Here is a 26,035-nt window from a genome sequence, read left to right as displayed (position 1 = left end):
TACCCATTTTCTTTGATTTGTGCTTTATGGTATCAGGAAATATACATGTAAATTAAACATAAACCGCTTGGATTATAAAATATGTATATTCAGAAAAACAATCCCCCTGGAAATATTGCATCAACTTGAGATTTAATTATACCATTCAGATTCATAAATACCTTATGCTAATTTAAGCCGTAACAGTGAGTAAGCACCAGAAAAGGTCCACGTTGAACTGTCGAGGACTGAAGCCTCCCAGGTCAACATTTGTCAAGTGGAAAAGAGAATAATGCAAAGAGACCTTGATTGTCCAACTCTCCACATCCATAGTTGATGTGTTTCATTCATTTCTGGAGTAATAGAGGACATTTAGAAAGTTTTCCTGTGAAACAGAATCAAATAGCTTGAAATAGCTGCAGCACTCCTCTGAGAGCTGTGCCAGCAGAGGAATTGGCTGCCTTTTATGGCCTGGCCTCGGAGAGCACTTAGGACAATACATTACAATAATTAAATTTCAAGGTGGCCAAGAAGCGGAAAGCAAGAAAAATTGGAATTTAATGCTCGCTTCTCTCTCACTGATGCTTGATGTGGTTGTCGTTGCATTTTTAGAAACTTGCAGGCCAATGAAAGGGCAAAGCAGGAAAAAGATTCTCTCTCACACACACACACACACACACACACACACACACACACACACACACACACACACACTCACACACACACACACACACACACACACACACACACACACACACACTCACACTCACACACACACACACACACTCACACACTCACACACACACACACACACACACACACACACACACACACACACACACACTCTCACACTCTCACACACACACACACTTCTCTCTAGGTGAAACTGGGCCGCCAATTAATTCCTTGCAGGGAGTTGCAGCGCTCCTTACTCCGGTGTGAAGGGAGTTTCTCTTCTTTTTTCTCACTTGAACAATAAAATCAATTTGGGGAAATATTTTTGGACGTATCAGAAGTATTTTGCCAGGCTTGGCTAATACGAAGGTTGCAATAAAACAGCACCAAGGATTCTTATTAGTTTGCTGCAGCTGCTTTTATCTGCTGTCCTTGCTAACAATGCGGTCTGGAGCTTAAAAGATTTAACTCTGAAATTATTTTATGACTTTGAAGTGAAACTAGTGCCTGCTTGTTGATATAGAGCTGCTGAGGGGATTTGCAAATAAACTTCCTTATATCACCCTGGAGACAAAAATAAGGAAACACACTAAGTATGAAGTGTAAGTAAAGCATACATGTGCACACTACTGCAGATTGATTCATTGCCATATTTAAATGTATATAGAGGTTAATGGTGTAATGTTCAGACATTAAGCAGGGATGTATTCATCTGCAGTCTATGATACAAAACATTAGAGACTCTTTGTTACACTCTGCGATTCATTTAATATGGATCCAGCTGAGATTCAAAAGGTTTTGATAGGTTGTTTTTCTGAATCAGATCATGTGCAGAACATTATGCATCCTGCAACAACAACAGCACACATGGACAGTGACACACCAGGTGATCTGTTTGCTAGTCCCCAATTAGGAAGATTCTCTCAGGGAGATGGTGCCGACTCGGTTCCTGCGTTATCGTCATCCATCTGCATTTGTGATTTGAAAGTAGCCCTCGTGCTTGTTATGTATCGCCGGTAGACTGCTGCTAACCTCACCATCAGCACACACATCGCCTTCATAAATATGCGTCACGTGTTGTGGTGCCACAGGCATATTTTTGCGACACTGTTGAGTTTTGTTTGCCGAGCAGAATGGACTGTTAATATTTCAGGCAGCTTTGGACATGGTAGAGTCTGACATTTCTTTATAATGGGGGAATTTGAAAAGAAGTGCAGGCAGGAAGCTGTTTGTTCCTTTATATGGGAGACATGGCAGACACCTCTAGGGACCAAACAGACCAGAACTATCCAGATCGATAAATAACTCAACCGGTAAAGAGACAAATATGTTCTTCTTTTATATTTTGGAGTAAAATGTTCCTGGAGACTTGACCATAATCCCACACACACACACACTGGATGAATCACTGGGTGATAGGTTACCTGCTTTGGAGCCGTCAGCGTCTGGATGCCCGTTGCCTTGGCCACCATGGTGTGGCTGTTCCCGGGGCTGGGCTGCAGCGAGAGGGTCAGACCGGAGATGGCGTGGACTCGCATCTCCGTGATGGAAACCTTGTCGTCTGTGACGGAGAACGCAGACTCTCCCAATACTGCATCCACTGCCAGCGGAGACTCCACCTGCGGAGAGAAGACGCTCTTTTATTGTTTCTGCACATGATGGAGGGACATCGTTTAAACTCCAGAACAGACAGCAGCTTTATTGTTTCTCTGAACATCATAAAACCCTCGACGAGACAATTTTGGATTGAAGTGCTTTGTGCTGTTGTTTGTTCCAGCGCGTCTTGCATCCATATGTCACTGCCTCTCTGTCTGTCGCAGGGAAAAAACAAACAACAAAACTCGCTGGAGATGGAATCCGTCAACGAGGAGACAACAAGGCTCAATCTGAAGCGGCCACCGCACGCTTTCAAAGTGACAGTTAGCAGAAACACTTGTGCCCATCTAAGTGTCACCACATGAAATACAAAAACCATTTAAAAGCCGGTCTCGACTCTTCGGGTAATCCCAGTGTTCTGACAGGCCTCTGTGCCGGGAGCTGTGAGCACTTTTAAAACATAATCATTTCACTTTTCAATTGCAAGCAGAGGTCACGAGGGACTTGAACAAAGTAAAGAGCCATTCAGCGAAGCAGCGGCCTTGTCCTCAGAGTCAGATGGGGAAATCTTTTCCACCTTCATCTCAAGCTTTTCCCACCTCTAGCTGGTCTCTAATGAAGCATGCTCCACTCCAGCAGAGAAGAGTTTGCTGCTCTGACAAGCTTCTCCAATCATTGTCAACTGGCACCTTGAAACAGCAAGCCGACTACATCTCCTATACACACGTTAGAGAAGGCTGAAATTTGATGCAACGTGATGTTCACACTTTGAAAACCTGGATTCAAACAGACAAGAACACTAAAAATATAATAGCAAATAAAATGACACATGACAGTTTAGTACCTGAAGCCTCTACTCTCTCTCTTCGCATGGAGCCTCGCTCTGACAGACACCCAGCTGCGATGACGGCTTCTTCCCTTGCGTGACTTCGACATCATGTCTTAGTGCCACATAGTTTGGTGCAATAATTGGTTGTGTAAGTTGGTGCAATGCAATTTGTCGTGCAAAGGCCTGAGACAAATCATCTGCAGGAACAGATCTGCAGGTGTCTGGGTTTGTTCATTTGTTTTCAATACACTGTGATTTCTGTTCATGAAATCATAAACCGCCCTAATAGAAAACACACACACACACACACACACACACACACACACACACACACACACACACACACACACACACACACACACACACACACAGCCCCTGTAGCTTGTACTCTTGAGCTGTTTAGTAAGTGAGGTCTGCATCTTTTTATTCTTTCCTTTACGGTACAAAATTCACGGCATAACCACGGTTTAGTTAAACAATATGCTACTCTGGGATTCTATACACAAATCTATACTTTATGTGTATAAAGTATACATAAAGCTTATAGTTAGGGCTGGCTCAGGTTTGCCTTGGATCAGCCCCTAGTTATGCTGCTATAGGCTTAGACTGCCGGGGGACACCTCCCTGCTCTCTTCCTTCTCTTCCTCTCTCCTCCCCTCCCTCTCTTCTTCTCCCTCTCTATCTGTATGCATTTATGTAAATGTATGTTACTAACTCATCATCCGGGGCATCATCCCCAGAGTGTCTGTGTCTCATGTGGCAGGTTGCCACTGATAAAGTTTACGTCAGGATCATGAATCGTGGCTGCGCCTGCTGCCCTGGTCCTGCTGGACACCGGGAAGCCTTTTGACATTTTCCTGGATTCATCCAAACTTTCTCTTTTTCAACACAACATCATTTCTGTCAAATGTTGTATTTGTACTATGTTGTTTATCCTGTACACACGACATCTACTGCACGTCTGTCCGTCCTGGGAGAGGGATCCCTCCTCAGTCTCTCCCTGAGGTTTCTAATATTGTTCCCCCTTTAATTATGGGGTTTCTTTTAGGAAGTTGTTCCTTGTGCGATGTGAGGGTCTAAGGACAGAGGGTCTAAGGACAGAGGGTCTAAAGACAGAGGGTCTAAGGACAGAGGGTCTAAGGACAGAGGGTCTAAGGACAGAGGGTCTAAGAACAGAGGGTCTAAGGACAGAGGGTCTAAGGACAGAGGGTCTGAGGACAGAGGGTGTAAGGACAGAGGGTCTAAGGACAGAGGGTCTAAGGACAGAAGGTCTAAGGACAGAGGGTCTAAGGACAGAGGGTCTAAAGACAGAGGGTCTAAGGACAGAGGGTCTAAGGACAGAGGGTCTAAGGACAGAAGGTCTAAGGACAGAGGGTCTAAGGACAGAGGGTCTAAAGACAGAGGGTCTAAAGACAGAGGGTCTAAGGACAGAAGGTGTCGTATCCTGTACAGTCTGTAAAGACTGAGACAAATGTATAATTTGTGATATTGGGCTGTATAAATAAATTTGATTTGATGTGTATGTGTGTGTGTGTGTGTGTGTGTGTGTGTGTGTGTGTGTGTGTGTGTGTGTGTGTGTGTGTGTGTGTGTGTAACACCATCATCACAGAGTCTAGAAACCTCCAAAAATCTGACTTAAATGTCAAAAGCTTCAGCTTTAGGACAGACTTGTGAAGACGTCTGATCAGAGACTCACTAAAAGATATTTAATTGGAACATTTTGCATATTCATCCTTCGGCTGAGGAACTAAAATCTTTATTTGTTTCAGAACAGGTTACTCTGCTGTACTCAGGAGGAGCTAAATGTTTCTCGTGTGTAGAGAAACATGGTCCTTTGAACAAAAACTAAGAACTTATCATAAAGATGTGAAGTATAATTTAAACAACAGACACAGATGTGCAGTGAAACGTCACTGTTAGCAGGTGTAATGCCACAGAGGACACACGCTGTAGTGTGAGGTTCTGTCTCATACAGGATGCACGCTTTAGTAAAATCACCTCCGTTAGTCTTGACTGCTTTTGGCTGGATGACGATGAACAACTTCAGAAGATAACCTTTTGTGAAGCACATTTTATATGCAGAATCATTAGTTTACGAGCGACTAAACGTGCTGTAATTCTGAATGAAAAGATTTGTTATATCGATGTTGAGCTTTTAACAACTAATTATTTCTAAGTATTTTCTGCAGCTTTCAGCAAATTCTGGACATAATAAAATATTCTAAACTCGAGGCTCACTTAGTAGCTTTTACTTGAACTGTTGACGATATGTTTCCCTGTCCTCTACAGAATTACAAAAATCTATATTCTCCAATTAAATCCTAACCTTGAGTGCCACCTTCACTTTGTGTTTTCAGCGTGATGGCTCACACTAAGTAGACGTCTTGATGATTGTTGTCAACCTTTGTGTTGCACAGATACAAGAATCTTTGCTAATGTGCTCTTAGCCTCCAGAGGTTAATGGTGGGAAACAATTAAGTCGTGGTGTCGGCGCCGTGACGGCCTCTCTGCAGCCGTGTGTGAGCGTCTCCCCAAGAGCACCTCTGCCCTTCATACTCTGCTTCATATATCTCTGCACAACACACTGCGCTGCATTAATATCAGAGCTAAGAGTTATAAAGTTACACAAGCATTGCTGAAAAGGAGTAGAAAGTAATACTCCATACTGGTAAATGCTTCAGGGCAAAAAATAGAAGAACAAACTTTTATGCAGCAACAAAATTCTGCAGTCAGGTTCCACTTTTATATGCATATTGTTTGGATGTGGTGGATTAATGTGCCAGAAAGAAGAGTTATGGTTCACAGGGCACCACATAAACATGCACACACACACACACACACACACACACACACGCCTTAGGCATGGTAGTAAATTTTTAAGTTTTCATGAGGACGAGACTCAGTTGCATGATGGATCGCTCTCACAGGAGCTTTGTCTGCTACATCTTTAGCATTAGCTTGATGGCGGAACCTTTTGTTTCTAGGGATGGATTCTGTTTAAGACGGGAGTTAATAGAAGTGAAGACCAGAAGTCCTTTTATGAGAGGAAGATAAGTCCTGAGCAGTAAAACAAAGTCAGTTTCTGGGTAAAAAGGAGGATAAACATAAAACCTGCTGAGGCTCAGCCAGTGAAAAGTGTTTCTTACAATCGATGTTCTGCTATTTCATGTTCCATTCCACTGTGGTGATACTTTCACAGATCAATTAAAGCAACTAAAAGGAAAATCTAATAGTATTATAATCAATAATGCCGACTATGTACAAATGTCAAAACCCAGTTGAAAAGCACACTTTGTGTGCACGTCGATTGTCTGAATCACAGAAACTCATCTTGCTCTGGGTTATGATCCTTGATGGAAACATATCTTGTTGTTACTCCTGAGCTGTCACTCCAGTCTCAGGGATATTTAAGAGAAATGCTTCAGTGCACGTCTGCTATCACCGCCCTCACACATCCGGCTTGTTTTCACTGCAGATTCTTTAGCGAATCTTTTACAGTAAAACAGGCGACATTATAGAAACATAGAATAATAACAGCCCATAAAAAAGCACATTCTATTTTAAATCAATAAGCAGCCATCGCATATTTTTGGACACCGTTGGTTCCCGGTGATATTTATAAACGGCTCATAGCAGTTTCCATCCACAACTGCCAAAATACAAAAAGAGGCTCGAGTGTGGAGGAAACATTAGGAATGCACAGAATGATTAATTTCTTCTTATGTGCAAATTCAAAGGGTGCAAATCTCCTTATGAGATGCTAAACGCTTCGAGTTTCTTCACACTCAGCGACTGCACCCGCCAACACTTCTTGTGATGATGTCATTCATGGTATGGGTCTTATTGTCGGAGCCCTGCTGCTGGTACTGCTGTGAAAGCACAGGGATGCTGAGAATGAGTAGAACTGGTGACTCTGCTGGACCGTTGACTTTGTGTCAAGTTACAAATCGTTTGTTATAGTTTGAAGCTGAAAATAGTTCAATCGTAGGATGTGAAGCATAGTTACTAAATGTGGAATTTATGTGTTTTATTGATGCATCCAAGACCTATATATATATAAATATAAATATATATATATACACACTACACTACAGGGGTCTTCCACGTTTTTCAGGCCAAGGCCCCGTCATGTAGAAGAGAAACAGAGCAGAGACCCCTACATATGTATACGATCAAGTTGCATATTAAACAAGTGCCATGTATGAACAATACGCTATTAAAATAATAATAATAATACGCCTTTTAATTTGTTGGATTCATGTTAGTAACATGTGTTTTTTCAGACATATTTTAATAAAAAAACCTTCAAAACATTATCAGGCAATAAACTCTCGGCCCTCGCGCAGTAACTCCGCGGACACCCTCGGGGTCGCCGACCCCCTGTTGAAGACCTCTGCTACACTATATACTATAGAATACTAGTGCTCTGCACGTCAGTCAGTACGGGCTAAAGGTCGTTGTATCTGCACAGTTTATATAACGTGGTGGAATTCTGTCTCCTAATATGTTGCATGTTGTGTGGACGACCTATAGAAACGCTTCAGTGGGCGGAACAGGAAGTCTCAGGGGAAAACTCAGCTGTCAATCATCGTCTCTACAGTGCTGGGCTGCAGCGATTACTGAAGTATGTCAAAGATTACGAGATTTAATTCAATGCCAAAACAAAGTGGTCTCATGATAGTGAGAAGTCAAGAGGTCGCGTTTCTGCAAAACCACGAATACGTTGAATGTAAATGTTTTATGCAGCAGAACCACTCGGTTAGGTTCAGAATGAAGATCGTGATTTGGGTCAGAAGAAGTGCGACACGGCCTCACACGACATAATGTGATGCAAAACTCAACTTCTGCTTCACAGGGGACACAAACAGTGATTATCCAGCAATGGATGGTCACAGTTTATCATGTATTCTAAAAATAAAACTTGTGGGAGAGAACTGCTGGCACTGGCAGAAAGAAATTAAGCTTTAAACAAGCTTTTGTCACATTAAAAATGAAAACCAAGGAGGAAAGATTTTCTCCCAGGCTGTTATCAATTTGTGATGTTTGTGATGTATTCCAGAGTGTATTTGCTGATGAAGTGCTACAATTTGGTTTTCCATTTTCCCTCAGATTGCCTCATTTTCTTTTACCACAGTTACTGATTTCATAAGTTCCCCACGACGTCTGTGGAAAACCCCCACAGACATCGTGGACGAGCGTTATTGATTGTGATGACGAAAGGATGAAAAGCAACTCAGAATATCTTCTGTCTTGTATATTATTTTCAATTTCACCAACTTTTAAATCCTAATTGGACAGCGACAAAAAATATATTCCTGAACTTTTTTACTTTGAAAACACTCCCCCCCCCTCTGATGGTGGGAGATAATTAACATACGAAAAGCAAGCACCTTCCGGCTGAAAGTAAACAGAGACATTTGGCCTGAAATGTACCAGTTTGGGATGAATATTGATTGGTAGCTGCAGCGAGCGATGAATGATGAATGTGTTCCATGTCTGAGAGAGGTCAGCTGTAGTTGTGCAGCTCCTCGCAGCCCAGCTCCCAGTTGAATTTGTCATCCGTGCTGCAGGCAGGGGAGGTGAAGTGGAGCACGAAAGTAGTTACACTTTACATGTTCTTCTACGAGGAGCTCCTCTATCAGTCACCGCTGAGCGCTCGGCCGTGTGTAGCTGTGCGTGTTGGTGGCCTTCGCAGGAAGCCGCCGCACTATTTCACTGATGCTTAAGGCAAACAGACGATCAATGATGAGTCCAAGCAGCAGATTGACACTGACCAGCAGAGTTCCCTCACTAAACATGGCCGAGCACTCACTCATGCTAGTGCATATTACTTGCATCTCACTACATTACGTTCTCCCTACTACCCTTCCTCAAACCTTGCATTCAATAAATCATACTTTGTCAGTGGAAGATTTACGTACGCTGTAGATACCTCGCAGAGTTTCCTCTCAGGCAGCGCAGCGTCCTCACACATCCACACAAAACTGCACAGATCACTTTGAAGTGCACACCTCTCTTAACAGACCTTGACACGAGATCATTAACACCTTTTCTGTGTGCACTATTCCACCATAGGTGCTGATGCAGGTGTCTGCAGAAGGCACTTTAAACCTTCAGTTTCATTATGCTTTATTACACCCAAAGAAACTGTTGCTGGTTGAAAGTAAACATTGCTCTCTAAGTCAGTTGAGCAGCTGATTGTGAGACTGGTAGGAAACTGTATTTTGATGGGACTTGATCGTTTGTTCCCAGAATATTGAAAGCACTTATTCTTTTGAAAATCAAACAGATTCTTTCCTTGCTGCCCCTTGGGACAGCCAACGTGCGGAGGCGTATAGTGTAGTGTTATCTTTGTAAAGAAATACACACAGGTTTATCAGGTTGGAAATTCTCTTTGTGTGAATAAGAAAAGAAAAGAAAGCAACAAATAATAAAAAGTGTTTCTGCAGTCAAATGTGTTCCTCGTGCATTCTGTAGAACGTTACACTTTAGAGAGCGATACTATACTATCTAATAATCTAATGAATATGTTCAACCAACACAAAGAGATCACCTTGACAGCACACACATGAATCATGTGGCAGGCAGCTAACAACGTTACACAGTCTCTGTGTACAACATCAATAAAGAAAACTCCCAACAAAACACAATTTACCACTCAGAAGAAAAGCTTTAGCAAATTGCAGCTGGATCCATTTTCTTTTTGTAAGCACTGAAGTGACAGATCAGTTCAGTGCGGCTCCGCTGCGACTTCTACGAGCTCCAGACTTCATCTTGTAGAGATGAAGTCCATTTTTCATTGGACCTTCCATCAGTGTAATTAACAGAGACGAGCAGCGAGATGCATCCGGCCTCTTTATGCTTGTTTGCACAAAACACAAAGTGCTTCTCTTCCAAGAGGATGAACTGATGAAATACGAACGTAACTCCGCTTGAAACGCGACGAAAAAAAGAAAACATGACCCTCACTTTCAACTTTTACCGTGCGGTAAACTTTGAGGCAATTACACAGTTTCCTACGCCGCAGCTCCCGTAAGAGAAGGGATCCCTGCAGCAGCACGTTCTCTGGGGACAGACTCTACTTTATTACGCAGATCAAAGTGTGCAGAGGCAGAAAGAGGCGGAAGGACACGAGACAAACGTCCCTGACATCTTGAGTTTGTTTGGACATTTCATTCAAATTAAATCAATTTATTTATAAAGCCCAATATCACAAATTATACATTTGTCTCAGTGTTTACAGACTGTACAGGATACGACACCCTCTGTCCTTAGACCCTCTGTCCTTAGACCCTCTGTCCTTAGACCCTCTGTCCTCAGACCCTCTGTCTTTAGACCCTCTGTCCTTACACCCTCTGTCCTTAGACCCTCTGTCCTTAGACCCTCTGTCTTTAGACCCTCTGTCCTTAGACCCTCTGTCCTTAGACCCTCTGTCCTTAGACCCTCTGTCCTTAGACCCTCTGTCCTCAGACCCTCTGTCCTTAGACCCTCTGTCCTTAGACCCTCTGTCTTTAGACCCTCTGTCCTTAGACCCTCTGTCCTTAGACCCTCTGTCCTTAGACCCTCTGTCCTTAGACCCTCTGTCCTTAGACCCTCTGTCCTCAGACCCTCTGTCTTTAGACCCTCTGTCCTTACACCCTCTGTCCTTAGACCCTCTGTCCTTAGACCCTCTGTCTTTAGACCCTCTGTCCTTAGACCCTCTGTCCTTAGACCCTCTGTCCTTAGACCCTCTGTCCTTAGACCCTCTGTCCTCAGACCCTCTGTCCTTAGACCCTCTGTCCTTAGACCCTCTGTCCTTAGACCCTCTGTCCTCAGACCCTCTGTCTTTAGACCCTCTGTCCTTAGACCCTCTGTCCTTAGACCCTCTGTCCTTAGACCCTCTGTCTTTAGACCCTCTGTCCTTACACCCTCTGTCCTTAGACCCTCTGTCCTTAGACCCTCTGTCTTTAGACCCTCTGTCCTTAGACCCTCTGTCCTTAGACCCTCTGTCCTTAGACCCTCTGTCCTTACACCCTCTGTCTTTAGACCCTCTGTCCTCAGACCCTCTGTCCTTAGACCCTCTGTCCTTAGACCCTCTGTCTTTAGACCCTCTGTCCTTACACCCTCTGTCCTTAGATCCTCTGTCCTTAGACCCTCTGTCCTTAGACCCTCTGTCCTTAGACCCTCTGTCCTTACACCGTCTGTCCTTAGACCTTCTGTCCTTAGACCCTCTGTCCTTACACCGTCTGTCCTTAGACCTTCTGTCATTAGACCCTCTGTTCTTAGACCCTCTGTCCTCAGACCCTCTGTCCTTAGACCCTCTGTCCTTAGACCTTCTGTCATTAGACCCTCTGTTCTTAGACCCTCTGTCCTTAGACCCTCTGTCCTTAGAACCTCTGTCCTTACACCCTCTGTCCTTACACCTTCTGTCCTTAGACCTTCTGTCCTTAGACCCTCTGTCCTTAGACCCTCTGCCCTTAGACCCTCTGTCCTTAGACCCTCTGTCCTTACACCGTCTGTCCTTAGACCTTCTGTCCTTAGACCCTCTGTCCTTAGACCCTCTGTCCTTAGAACCTCTGTCCTTACACCCTCTGTCCTTACACCGTCTGTCCTTAGACCTTCTGTCCTTAGACCCTCTGTCCTTAGACCCTCTGTCATTAGACCCTCTGTCCTCAGACCCTCTGTCCTTAGAACCTCTGTCCTTAGACCCTCTGTCCTTAGACCCTCTGTCCTTACACCCCCTGTCCTCAGACCCTCTGTTCTTAGACCCTCGCATCGCACAAGGAAGAACTTCCTAAAAGAAACCCCATAATTAAAGGGGAAACATGTTAGAAACCTCAGGGAGAGACTGAGGAGGGATCCCTCTCCCAGGACGGACAGACGTGCAATAGATGTCGTGTGTACAGGATAAACAACATAGTACAAATACAACATTTGACAGAATGTTGTATTTGATGTTGTGTTGAAAAAGAGAAAGTTTGGATGAATGCCTTTATTATCTTCACAGATTTAGTAACTCTGAAATTAGAAGAGTCAGATAATCAGATACATGACGGGTGGAGCTCTTTGTACAGTCACAACAAAATCCATTTAAATCCTCCAGTGAAGATATCATTTAAAAGCGATCACATTGTTGAAGTACAACACAATCTGTTTGTACATCATCCAGTAAATATTGAACTATAATTTCCGGTGAGATGAAAGATTCTGTAGATTAGATTCAAATCTATCTGCTGTGTGTCTGTGGACGAGCGGGTAGTGTTTGCAGATATTAATGAAATAATCTGTGATCAGAGGACGAACAGGGAATTCTGTCCAAGTCTGTCTTCTCACTTTGAGAAGCAGCTATTGTTCAGTAATCCTCTGGATTAAACCCACAACTCCCAGCAGGTTTGGTGAATTCTTAGAAAGTCATCATTGTGCCATGTAATCACAAGAACACAAACGCAGAAGAACGCCGATCCTGCAGCTTTATTTTTACCTTCAAACCTCAGATACTTTCTCTTGTGTACCTTTAATTAAACAGAGCTGTCAAATGTAACATGGAAGCTCTTCATTAATGCAATAATCCTCAACCGTCCTTCCAAAAAGAGAGACATCTAACGTGCGCACAAACTAAAGCGGATTCTCTTCTGTATTCTTATTCATGGGCTGCTGGACAATTTGAATCAAACTCCGAAAACTCAAAGTCTCATTCAAGTCGTCTGAAAGACATCTCAGTGAGAGGACCATTGTTGAGATCCGCACTGTTCAAACTGGAGATATTTTACTGTAACTTCTTTGTCATTTGGGTTTTGAAAGCCATCAATGATTCATCCAATTTGCTTCATGGTGTTTTAATATGACACTTTGGAGGATTTTGTTAAGCTGCCTCACACGTTTCATGCCTTCCTTCACACCTACAGAGGCTGAGCTGCAGGTTCTCAGTGACCAGTGATCACTTACAATCACAATACAGTGAGAAACTGCAGAGTTATGACCTGACAATATCTAATCTAATCCTGGATGGATGCTATGAAAGTCTGTCCAGGGACAAAGTGAATCCTACTGATGTTGGTGATCCCCTGACTTTGTATCTCGTGCCACCAGGAAGTCAAAGATTTCATCCAGTAAAATATCTCAACCTAGTTTAGCATTTTGTACATTCACTGTTGCCAGATGATGAATCCCAATGACTTTAGTAATCGTCTGACTCTTCACATTCATGTCCCAAGACTGAGTTGTAATAATTTTGATTATGAAAACACGGACAACACCGTGGTAGCATCCTGTCAATCACAGGTAGCCCCGCCCTAAAGCAGACGCTGCTTTATCCTCTGTTTTAATCTAAATGTAAAGTTACTAAATGAACATCATGTTGAAGAAGACTTGAAACTACAGACTGAGACATAAACTCATCAGGAAAATGTTACTGAGGGAATAAATCAAGAGAGAAGAAGAAACATTTTCTCATAGACTTCTATACAACCAGAGGAGTCTCCTCCTGGATGTTAGAGAGGAGTCTCCTCCTGCTGGATGTTACAGAGGAGTCTCCTCCTGCTAGATGTTACAGAGGAGTCTCCTGCTGGATGTTACAGAGGAGTCTCCTGCTGCTGGATGTTACAGAGGAGTCTCCTGCTGCTGGATGTTACAGAGGAGTCTCCTCCTGCTAGATGTTACAGAGGAGTCTCCTGCTGCTGGATGTTACAGAGGAGTCTCCTGCTGCTGGATGTTACAGAGGAGTCTCCTCCTGCTGGATGTTACAGAGGAGTCTCCTCCTGCTAGATGTTACAGAGGAGTCTCCTGCTGGATGTTACAGAGGAGTCTCCTCCTGCTGGATGTTACAGAGGAGTCTCCTCCTGCTGGATGTTACAGAGGAGTCTCCTGCTGGATGTTACAGAGGAGTCTCCTCCTGCTGGATGTTACAGAGGAGTCTCCTCCTGCTGGATGTTACAGAGGAGTCTCCTGCTGCTGGATGTTACAGAGGAGTCTCCTGCTGCTGGATGTTACAGAGGAGTCTCCTCCTGCTAGATGTTACAGAGGAGTCTCCTGCTGCTGGATGTTACAGAGGAGTCTCCTGCTGCTGGATGTTACAGAGGAGTCTCCTCCTGCTGGATGTTACAGAGGAGTCTCCTCCTGCTAGATGTTACAGAGGAGTCTCCTGCTGGATGTTACAGAGGAGTCTCCTGCTGGATGTTACAGAGGAGTCTCCTCCTGCTGGATGTTACAGAGGAGTCTCCTGCTGCTGGATGTTACAGAGGAGTCTCCTGCTGGATGTTACAGAGGAGTCTCCTGCTGGATGTTACAGAGGAGTCTCCTCCTGCTGGATGTTACAGAGGAGTCTCCTGCTGGATGTTACAGAGGAGTCTCCTGCTGGATGTTACAGAGGAGTCTCCTCCTGCTGGATGTTACAGAGGAGTCTCCTGCTGGATGTTACAGAGGAGTCTCCTGCTGCTGGATGTTACAGAGGAGTCTCCTGCTGGATGTTACAGAGGAGTCTCCTCCTGCTGGATGTTACAGAGGAGTCTCCTCCTGCTGGATGTTACAGAGGAGTCTCCTGCTGGATGTTACAGAGGAGTCTCCTGCTGGATGTTACAGAGGAGTCTCCTCCTGCTGGATGTTACAGAGGAGTCTCCTGCTGAATGTTACAGAGAAGTCTCCTCCTGCTGGATGTTACAGAGGAGTCTCCTCCTGCTGGATGTTACAGAGGAGTCTCCTGCTGGATGTTACAGAGGAGTCTCCTGCTGGATGTTACAGAGGAGTCTCCTGCTGGATGTTACAGAGGAGTCTCCTGCTGGATGTTACAGAGGAGTCTCCTGCTGCTGGATGTTACAGAGGAGTCTCCTGCTGGATGTTACAGAGGAGTCTCCTCCTGCTGGATGTTACAGAGGAGTCTCCTGCTGGATGTTACAGAGGAGTCTCCTCCTGCTGGATGTTACAGAGGAGTCTCCTGCTGCTGGATGTTACAGAGGAGTCTCCTCCTGCTGGATGTTACAGAGGAGTCTCCTCCTGCTGGATGTTACAGAGGAGTCTCCTGCTGCTGGATGTTACAGAGGAGTCTCCTGCTGGATGTTACAGAGGAGTCTCCTCCTGCTGGATGTTACAGAGGAGTCTCCTCCTGCTGGATGTTACAGAGGAGTCTCCTGCTGGATGTTACAGAGGAGTCTCCTGCTGCTGGATGTTACAGAGGAGTCTCCTCCTGCTGGATGTTACAGAGGAGTCTCCTGCTGGATGTTACAGAGGAGTCTCCTCCTGCTGGATGTTACAGAGGAGTCTCCTGCTGAATGTTACAGAGGAGTCTCCTGCTGGATGTTACAGAGGAGTCTCCTCCTGCTGGATGTTACAGAGGAGTCTCCTCCTGCTGGATGTTACAGAGGAGTCTCCTGCTGCTGGATGTTACAGAGGAGTCTTCTCCTGCTGGATGTTACAGAGGAGTCTCCTCCTGCTGGATGTTACAGAGGAGTCTCCTGCTGGATGTTACAGAGGAGTCTCCTGCTGCTGGATGTTACAGAGGAGTCTCCTGCTGCTGGATGTTACAGAGGAGTCTCCTCCTGCTGGATGTTACAGAGGAGTCTCCTGCTGCTGAATGTTACAGAGGAGTCTCCTCCTGCTGGATGTTACAGAGGAGTCTCCTCCTGCTGGATGTTACAGAGGAGTCTCCTGCTGCTGGATGTTACAGAGGAGTCTCCTCCTGCTGGATGTTACAGAGGAGTCTCCTCCTGCTGGATGTTACAGAGGAGTCTCCTGCTGGATGTTACAGAGGAGTCTCCTCCTGCTGGATGTTACAGAGGCTGCAGGTTTAAGACTCTTCTACATTGGCTTCACTCTTCAGAAGCGGAAGACGCCGCCTTTACCTGCTTTGCATCAGCATATTAGCTTCATCAGTGTGAGCATGTTAGCATTAACATTTAGCTCAAAGCACCAATGACCTTTGAATAGTGGTTATTCAATATCTGACAATGTGAACATCATGTCATTTGACGAGAAGAGAGCCAATGGAACTAGTTTTGAGTAATCTAACATCCCCTAGCATATTGTTCTGGATCAATCCAAAGTTGTTTGAGGGATGAAATCTTATCCATTTATCCATTTATTTATTTACAACTGCTATGAGTCAGTCAGGCAAGTTACGTCTGGTGGTAAATTGACGTATAATTATTCATACCCTTCAACAGATTACAAATGATCTATTGCACATTTAAAATGATGGATTGGCGACTTATATCTTTCCTCCCTATTTCGCCATCATCGGACACATCCATCAGGAAACCATTCTTTCTCCTGACAGGATAAAACTGTGATCTTTTATAGAGATCAAAACTCTCACCAAGCGTTACTTCTCTGTGTCCCCATAAATGACCAGTGAAGCATCAGTAAATCACTGGCCAGGAGTCATAACTTGTGCCGCTTCCTCTTTTAAGGACTTCTGATCCTGTCTGGGCCGATGCGTTTATATGCACTTTAAGTTATCTGCTCTTTTACTTGAGAGAAGTGGACATCAACAGCAGCAAAACCTGAGGGAGAGGTCGAGAGGATTCTGTTTTATAACAGAAAGAAATGTGAAAAAGAAAGATGAAAGGGATAAAAGTGAGGTATGAACTTCAAGGAAACACCTTGTGCTTTACAATTTGGGTTTTATGTTCATAGTTTAGGATCATTCCCTATGATATTTATAACATTATACTTCTCAAGTTCACGTCTAAGATCTGAAAACATGGCAGAAAGAAGTCAAACGAGCGGCGTCGCCCGGTTCCCAAATACTCTAAAGGATGACAACAAACTGAAGCCCCAGGTGTAATGAACCTGCAATATGCTTTAAAGGCATAAACAACCTCTAAAAGAAGCTGCTTCTTTAGGAACTCAGAAAGAGTAATGAGCTCTAACTTTGAGCTCTTCCCTCCTCATCTATTTAACTCAACCTTCAGTGTGTGTGTGGGGGCTGTGGTGGGCACATTCAGGGAACACCGTGCTCGCTTTCACGCTCCTCACTCAGACGCGTCATTTGTCAGCACAAGACACTTCATTTGTCACCGCTGATTAATATGAATTCTCAGGCGGCTCATTTACCTTCAGCACAGTGGCTCCCAGCTCCAGACCCACCAACACCGTCCTGTCCACCAGCTCCGCTATCCTGGGGTCGGCCACCTTCAGGGAGTCCTGCACCAGGTCTGTGACATCCACCTGCCAGTCGGGGCCCAGCATGGTGATGACCTGGTCGGTGCCCTCTGTGGAGGTGGTGTGGAACTGGGTCAGCACCTTGACCAGCGCCCGCTGGTACTGCAGGGTGCAGCCTCGACTCACCCGCCGCTCGTCGTCCTCTTCGTCTGCGTCGCTGTCTCTGGTGCTCCTTGGTTTGGGAGAAAATGGGGGAAATAATTGAAACAGGGAATGAAAATTTATTAAAGTTAAACTCCAGACACGTTTTAAAGGATGTAAAAATACTCTGCTATGATTCATATTTTGTTCAACATGAGTTTCCCAAAATAAAAAGCGGAGCCTGGTCTATCTCCTCAGTGTGCGACTAGCAGGCGTGTCAGGATGGGAAGTGAAGTATCTTCTTTTAATTTAATGTTGTTTGCTAGCTTGTTAGCTGGTCATGTGTGGATGAAACAGCGTTAAAGGCGGAGAAACATACAATAATATGTTGTGGATGCAGAAGTTCAAATAAGTGTAATGAAGGCGGTCCCATTGGGGCATTCTGGCCGTTAATCAGAAGGATATTTCAGGGTGAAATACTAAAAGCATACACACAGCTTGTACACGTTGAAGAAGGCTGTTGGTGCCGCTATGCGTGGGCTGTAAACACTTACAGGCTCTTTAACTGAGCATTGGACCTTTCTTCATTTATGAATATCTCGTGAGACCTTTTGGTAGATAGTGAAAGGAATGCTTTACATTCAAACACTCTCCCATGTTTGCTGTCGAAACGTTCACTAAGCTAATGCAAACTCTTGCTCTATGTACTGACAAGTCGCTGGAGCTTCTAGGTTTCCTTGTCGGCGTTAGGTCAAAGACTGTTTCCTGTCCTAATTAGACAGCGATGTGTGACTCGCCTACTCTAGCTGCCCGGGGTACGTTTGAATCACAGTGCACGGACATCTCCCCCTTCAGGACAGGAAGGTGAAAACACCTCTCTAGAGACGAACTTGTTCTCTATATGGTGTCAAAGATCCTAAACTATCCATCACCATTGTGAGTGCCAGACCGAGAAGCCCTCACAAAAACATTAAAACCATCACCAATCATAACTCGTCCCTTCTTCAAACCGAGCAGCTGCTGCTAAATTATGCTCAGAAACTGTGTCATGATGCTACGTCTCAATGTGTGCCTTCTGTTCTTAAGGGTCTCTATTCATTATATCATTTGACATCATAACAACTCGGCACGACTCCACACAAATCCATCACGTTATCTGTTCTGATGCTGCCGATGAGGGAGAAAGCCCTCCGAGCCAGCAGGGAGGGAATGATAGTCACTGAAAAGCAGAGTGTTGGACTGATGCCCTTGTTATTTCACAGGAGCCCTGGGCGGCGGGGTTAAACATGCCAGGTGCATCCCCAACCGAGCACAATCTGCTCCACAACAAGATGTATGAGTTACCCAACGTCGCTCAGCAGGCTTGACAGTCTGCCAGTTCCTCTTCTGCTTAATCTTAGCTTTGAGTCAACTATCTGAACAAGTCGATATTCAGGAGAGGTAGCGGGGCTCTCAGACACTGACGAAGTGTATATATATATATATATATATATATATATATATATATATACACTTCGGTTCAAGGAACAGGTCCGATCATTAGGCTAAACACTTCTGTCCCAAGGTCTCATAAACGCTTAGGGTACTCAGCGGGAAATGCATTGTTGCTTCACCTCTCCACCTTTCCCTCCTACTACCTTTGATTACTAACTCATCTTAGCACGCTCCCTCTCCACACCTCGTCATTCCCACCAATCCTCTGCCCTGGCAGGTTATATGATGTATATGATTAAAAGGGCGTCCTGTGAGGCTCCTATGGATCATCGGGGGGAACCTGCATGCGGTTGTTCATCCGAGCAACTGCAACTTCCCCTCCCTCGCTGTGATTAAGCTCGGGTCACGGACACATCCGTGTGTCAGGTGGGTTGAATGCGTTTCTTAAAATAAATAATAAATGCAAAGCAATTTCACAGTTTCTGTGTCTTTTTGTAGCAATGTGGAAAAGCTGCTATGAATTTAGTGATGTGGGAATGATTGCCATGACAGATACATTGTGCAATAATCCACAACATTAGCACAAACTGCATCTTTGCAATCAGTAGAATAATAATAATATTAATAAAACAATACAAAAAGCATAATAAAAACAGCATGTAGCTTCTGGTTTTTCTGGTTTTAAGCTTGCATATGGATTGTGTCTCAGGTAGGAGGGGTTTATGAGTTTATTTATATTTTATTCAGACGTATTTATAATTCTGGATGAGAATTTGGTGCATTTTTATTCATGGGAAGTCAAATTATATTAAAGAAACTAGCAGACAAATAAAAGGAATTCATCACAAAAGCAGGATCACCAGAACAAACGTGAAGAATAGTGTTGAAGATAAAAAGGTATTTAATGAGCCGTTGTTAGCAGTGTAGTGTTTTCATGTTTCCTTCGTCTGTTCGAGTTTTATGACTGTAGCAGAACATTGTGATTCATTACGAATTCAGGATCAGAGAAATACGGCTGAAAGAAATCCCCTTAAACTACATTGTTTTGCATATATTTCAGTAAATTGTTTTCAAATTTAAAGGAGAATAATTTCACACAATTACTTTATTCGGCACGAGGAGTACACTGTGAACATGTCTTTAAGTTACAAACTGCAGGATCTTATCAGGAAGGGAAGGTCTAACTAAAAGATGCAACTGGGTGCATTATGGGAAATGTAGGATCCAGTGTAGGGGAGAAGTTAGGGTATATATATGTCGTCTGCTGCATCCATTTTGACAATTTCCCAATTTAATAAAAAGAAAAGCATAACTAAATTGTGACAAAAACCTAAAACTGATCAGAGACATGTTTATAGGAGCGCCCCTCCTGGTGGGTCGTCTGCACTTCACACTGTGTGCTGGAGACAGTGTAGCTTCAGGTCATGTAGTTGCTGTTGTACTTAGGTAAGTGAGTTAACTCCACAGCAGACGTGGAGACTGCACACTCGTTACTCATTCAGTTAAAGGTGGAGAAAAACCCAATGAGACAGTCCGGCTCTCTCTGTCCCTGTTTCACAAGTCTTGGCTCAAGTCAGTGGAAGTTTACCTTCCTGAGTCAGTACCTGAAAATAAGGTTGATATTTTTTCTCCCCCAGAAGAATATTGTCTGTTCTTATTAGAGTCTCTGATACAAACGTACAAGCTGAAGCTTCAGTGCACACGAGCTGCCCGCCCGATTACACTTTCTTTCCTTTTTTAGAGCATGTTGCTGGATAATGCAGCCAGTGAGCAATTCTGCTGCACTGTAGCAAAGGCCCACTGCAGGCCAAGAGACCTTGCTGCGCAGGAAGCTTCACAATGTGTCACGTTGCAGAAGAGAAGGAACGTAGGATGGAAACGCTGCAGAAAGAAGAATAAAAGAGCGAAGGCGAGGGGAAAGTGTCGAGGTTAGAGGTCGTGTAAAGGAGAGTCGGAGCGCTTGTGAGAGGAGGAGAAATAAGCACGAGAAACAGCAGCGATGGGAGGATGGAGAGCTAATGAAAACACAAGAATTCAGTCACAAAATGAAGCAGCTTCAGCAAAGTCTGATGCAGATAATCGTCACGATTTGGTGGAAGTGGAGTGCGTTTGAGATGATTAACGAGCTACAATATACTGCATGAGAGTTCTTACTTTGAGGTATTATTTACAGTGCTTTGTGAGGCCTGTGCAAACATCCTCTAATTCATTATCACAGCACTCCATAATGACTGCAAACAAACAAGAGCAAGGTCAAGACAAATAGATCCTGCTATCTCACGCCGGTGCTATTGTAAGTGCCGTCGTTCTTCAGAATTAAGATGATTTCTCGTAAATCCTGTTGCTGTGTCTCCGCCTGCCTGGCGTCTTGGTTCAGTACAGTTTGCCAGTCTTCTTGGCAGCGGTGTTGTTTTGTTGATGGCAGATGTCCAGGTTGTTGTTTTGCAAGTAAAAAAAAGTCTTACTGAAGTTCAAGCCAAGTCCATCCATCCATCCATCCATCGTCGACCTCTTATCCGGGGTCGGGTCGCGAGGGCAGCTCCAGTAAGGAACCCCAAACTTCCCTTCTCCGGGTCACATCCTCCAGCTCCGACTGGGGGATCCTCCCAGCTGGACGTGCCTGGAACACCTCCCTAGGGAGGCGCCCAGGTGGCATCTTTACTAGATGCACGAACCACCTCAACTGGCTCCTTTCAACGTAAAGGAGCAGCGGCTCTACTCCGAGTCTCTCACGGAGGGCTGAACTTCTCACCCTATCTCTAAGGGAGACACCACCCGTCTGAGAAAACACATTTCGGCCGCTTGCACCCGAGTCAAGTCAAGTCCTGAGTCTAAAACAAGTCAAAATGTAAAGACCAACACAAACATAGTTAGCAGTCAAGTGAACATGAATAATGATCGAGAGTGCCATTAATAAAAACGATGCATGTTTTTGCATATACTTCAAATGAGAAATGTTCATTTTGGGTGTATTTGATACTTTTTTGAACAGGAGAGCTGAAGCGTGTGGAAGTCTCCGGCCGAACTCAAACTGGGAAGTTGTGATTGCATCCTCTGGGTTATCTTTACAAGTCCAAACTCGAACCTTGCGGTTCTAAACCCCCACCAACTGGTCAGGTTGCAGCTCACAGTCCATCCAAAAGGTCATCACTTCATCATGTTATCACATTGGACAGTTTTGCGTGTTGCCACAATTAGAGTATGAATTCTTTGAGTTGTGATCTTTCAGTTCATCCTCGAGTCCATGTGGACGTTTGACATTTATGAGATTTAGCGTTCAGGAGAACGGGACGGACAGACGGAAACATAACGGATACATTTAAGAATAAACTGTCAAACTCTACGCTGAGTGAGTGAATCTCTTACATGTGATGAATGTGGAGAATATAAACGCACTTCTCTGAGGGAGTTATTACTTTCGGCTATCCTCAGCATCGACACTTTGACAAGAACAATAACCCTGAAATGAGATCCAGGCTGTTTTCAAAACAAAACAAATGCTAACGGTTAATTTCCTGTGAAGTAAAATGCTTTGATTTAAACAGAAGGTATCAGTGCAAGCTGCACTAATGCCTAAAATCCAAGTGGTTGTGATGTAAAAATACATCTTCCACGTTTAAATAACACCAAGTGAACGGCAACCTGCTGTGAAACTGCTGCAACTATAGATCAGGCAACAGAAAAACAAATGCTATATCGCATACATCAAGAGATGTGTACGACACCAGCAGCAGGAATGTCAGTGAGTCCTGTGGGAAGGCCAGTCTAGTCAGTATCAGCAGCTTCAATAGTCTGCATGTGGCACCATGGAGGATGCTGCGAGCTGTCTTTGTCTGCAGTTGTCTGATGCTGCAAAGAACTACAGGAAAAGTAAAGACAATGACGTCCCCTCAGTGAGTCCAAATGACAGCAGGCGAGACAGAAACGCTTCACCTGCAGGGAGATGAATGATCTGGCCCGGCTGTGTGGCAATCATAGCAACCCCAAACAGCTCACATGGGGTCTTTGATTATTGTTTTCATGATGGAAGTTATATGCATAGAAAATGGGTTGGAATAATTGTAAAGGGACTTTAGAGAACAATATCCTGGGTTTGTTGAATAACAAAGAAAATATCGTTAAACAAGAGTTACACCCGATGAGAGTGCCGGCAAACCCTGGGGTCCGGTGACCAGCGGACACACGGCAAACCCTAATCCGTCAACATAACGAGGAACATCCCACAAATCCACAAGCACTACAGTATAAGATTCTAATGAATGAATGAATGGAGCTAAAGTGAAGATTTAAGACACATTTTTACATAATAAAATAACGCCTATAGCTCTTATAGCCCATTGGGGATCTCTGAGAAATGAGGCTATGCACGATGTTTCCCTAGCACTCTAGGTCATTTGAAATAAGTAAATTCTTCAATCAACTCTTTAAACACGCCATTTGTATTCCGGTTGTGTAGATATGGATTTGGTGCACGGTGATGTACTCCAGCAGCGATGACAGCAGCCACCCGTGCGAGTGTTAATGCTCCCATTAAACACTTCCTAAATGAAGGGCTGTGGGCCTGTTTGTTACGGCTCCATGAATGACAAGAAGGCTGGAATATGTTAATGAGCTCAGGTTCCTTAACCTGAGAGCACATTTTTCATCGGGGTCCTGGCTCGAACAACCTTAATCTCCCACTGGTGACATTTCTTCCACATCTCAAGGTTTTATATTTCTAACAGCTCATTCATATTTTATTGGCTGCTGGATTTTCTATCATCGACAAAAGCTTCTACTGTATAATATTGACATAAAGGCCAAGATGTCTGATTCCTTACAAGAATAAGTGCAGAGAACTGTATCATGATGTTGAAAAGATTCCCTGCATCAACAGCAGCTAAAACAACCCTGATTGAACCCTGGATCAGGGTTGAGAAACATCCCAAATTATCTGCTTGTTAGTGCAGAACATCTTTATCTCTCTGAAAGTACAACCAATATTCAATCTGCATAGCTTTCTGTGTACTTACAAAAAGCCAAATTACATCTGTGTCTCGGACTTGTTGTATAAAATGGGTTCAGACGGGTATGACACAAACATGACAACCTCGTAGATCAATTTGCACTTCAGAGCCTCGTTTTGCAGGGTATGGTTCTGCCGCGTACCTGAGCCGGAGCGTCTAATTGGAGCAAAACAAGCAACTACACATATAATCCTGGATAACAGAGACACGGCTGGGCGGCTTTTTAGTTGCTAATGTTTAAGACTGTGGGGTTCCATGCTCTTTGGATAATGAGTCCTCTGGTAATCATGTACCAAAAAAAATACAACATCTACTGCACCTAATGCTCTCTGGCTCAGGGTATAGTGAAGCAAAGTAATCCTCCCTTCAAACATGCTGTTACATAAAATGTGCAGTGCTTTGGTTTTACTCTTTGTGTGTGTGACCGTCACATGATGGTCATCTGTCTCAGATTGATTGAGGGATGTGTTGTTACGTTGACTGCCTGGATCATCTAAACTACTTTATTTTCGAGCAAAACTGCAAAGTGAGCGCTGTAATCCCTCGCTGCACAGGGGACTGTCTGCGCACAACTACGGTTATCACGGTAGTTGAGGCGGGAAGTCTATGAGCTGTGAAGTTTTGATCATTTAGTTTTGATCTCATGTTTCTTGACTTTGCCACGTTCTTAAACACTAGAACAACAGATGAGAATGATGGCCAAAGTTTCATGAAACAGTATTTTCTGCATGCTAACCGCTCACCTTCGGTCGGGCAGGATGGGAACCCTCCAGCCTTTGATGAAGCTCAGATTGTTGTCAGAAAGTTCCACCTGCAGGGGAAGTTTGGGCACCCAGACGGTCAGCTCCAGCGGTGCGCTCAGGTGCTCGTAGCTGAAGATCACCCTTGCGTTCATGGATCCCCGCGTCTCCTTCCCGTTGACGAACACATAGTCGCAATTCATGGACACCTAGAACAGATCAGGGTCAGAAGTCAAAGACCATCTATATGGTAATGGTCACTGCGGTGGCAGAGGATCTAAGTGGTGAGGGATGATATACAGCACAGTCTGGCTGCAGCTGTCGCTGCCACAATTCATCGAAGAGCATTTCAAGGTTGACACTTTCTGCAGAGCAAATATAAAGTAAGGATCTCTTAGGTATTTGAATTTGATGTGAAAGTTCAGGGCACATAAAACATTTCTGCCAATACTTTCATTAATGAACAAGAGATGGACAGGGATCACCAGGGGCTTTACTCGCCAGGTTTTGACACATCTAGATCCTCCAGTGAAGAAATTCCTCGTCGACTAACACTCATAACATTTAGTTGATTAAGCAAATCTGTAAAACTGAGTTTCTCCACAGAGAATCATGCAAAAGCACCACTAAAGATATAACGTGCAATATGTTCCTAAAAACAACGTATGGACTCGTACAGAAACAATCCCTCTCAGTTAAGACCCTCTACAAGCGTGTGTGTGTGTCTGTGTGTGTGTGTGTGTGTGTGTGAGTGTGTGTGTCTGTGTGTGTGTGTGTGTGTGTGTGTGTGTGTGTCTGTGTGTGTGCAGAGACCCTGCAGCCCACTGCCTGCATTTTCTCTTCTTATTATTTTTCTGTTTTCGAGTAGTTTCTGGGCATCAACACAGAGCCAATGAATCCCATGTGGGGGAGTAACCCCCAGCCAATAAGCAGGGTGTGCAGCCCGCTCTCATTCCCAGATCGTCAAATACCATCACGGCCCTCGGCGTCCGCGCTGTGTCGGTGTGCCAGTTTGAAGAACACGGCTGCATTCATTCAAGATCTAGGCGTCTCTCTGAATGTACTGCAGAGCTTTGTGTGATTATTTGTGCTTTAGAACGTAACCGCTGCAAAAACAGAAAATAAGTTTTACTCCTGTGATCCAATGCGATGCAGCTCCCTCTCTTTATTCACACTCCAGCTCTCTTCATCTCCATCTGCCAGAGATGTGCACAGAAATGTCTTGGATACAAGTCGTTCTGCAGGAAGAAAATAGATTAATCGACTAAGACCCAAAAGACTAATTAGTGGATTAAGAGTAGATCTCTGAAGAGATCCGTCTCTGAAGATCCGTCTCTGAAGAGATCCGTCTCTAGAGATCCGTCTCTGAAGAGATCCTTCTCTGAAGAGATCCGTCTCTGAAGATCCGTCTCTGAAGAGATCCGTCTCTGAAGAGATCCGTCTCTGAAGAGATCCGTCTCTAGAGATCCGTCTCTGAAGAGATCCGTCTCTAGAGATCCGTCTCTGAAGAGATCCGTCTCTGAAGAGATCCGTCTCTAGAGATCCGTCTCTGAAGAGATCCG

At 44.3% G+C, this 26,035-nt stretch overlaps 1 protein-coding gene across 1 annotated transcript in view; it reads right to left on the bottom strand.

Annotated features, from left to right (window-relative positions):
* Positions 1 to 26,035, bottom strand: part of tmem132e (transmembrane protein 132E) — a 101,292-nt gene that overhangs the window by 7,352 nt on the left and 67,905 nt on the right. The window contains exons 6-8 of the mRNA XM_029427944.1: positions 24,477 to 24,682; positions 17,105 to 17,384; positions 2,079 to 2,273 (exon numbers count right to left, since the gene is read on the bottom strand). Coding sequence (XP_029283804.1) covers positions 2,079 to 2,273; positions 17,105 to 17,384; positions 24,477 to 24,682 — 681 coding nt within the window. The remainder of the gene's footprint in view (positions 1 to 2,078; positions 2,274 to 17,104; positions 17,385 to 24,476; positions 24,683 to 26,035) is intronic.

The sequence above is a fragment of the Cottoperca gobio genome, unplaced genomic scaffold, assembly GCF_900634415.1.
Source record: "Cottoperca gobio unplaced genomic scaffold, fCotGob3.1 fCotGob3_415arrow_ctg1, whole genome shotgun sequence".
Classification (NCBI taxonomy): Eukaryota; Metazoa; Chordata; class Actinopteri; order Perciformes; family Bovichtidae; genus Cottoperca; species Cottoperca gobio.
Note: the sequence above shows the minus strand (reverse complement) of the source record. Positions and strands in the feature narration are given on the sequence as shown.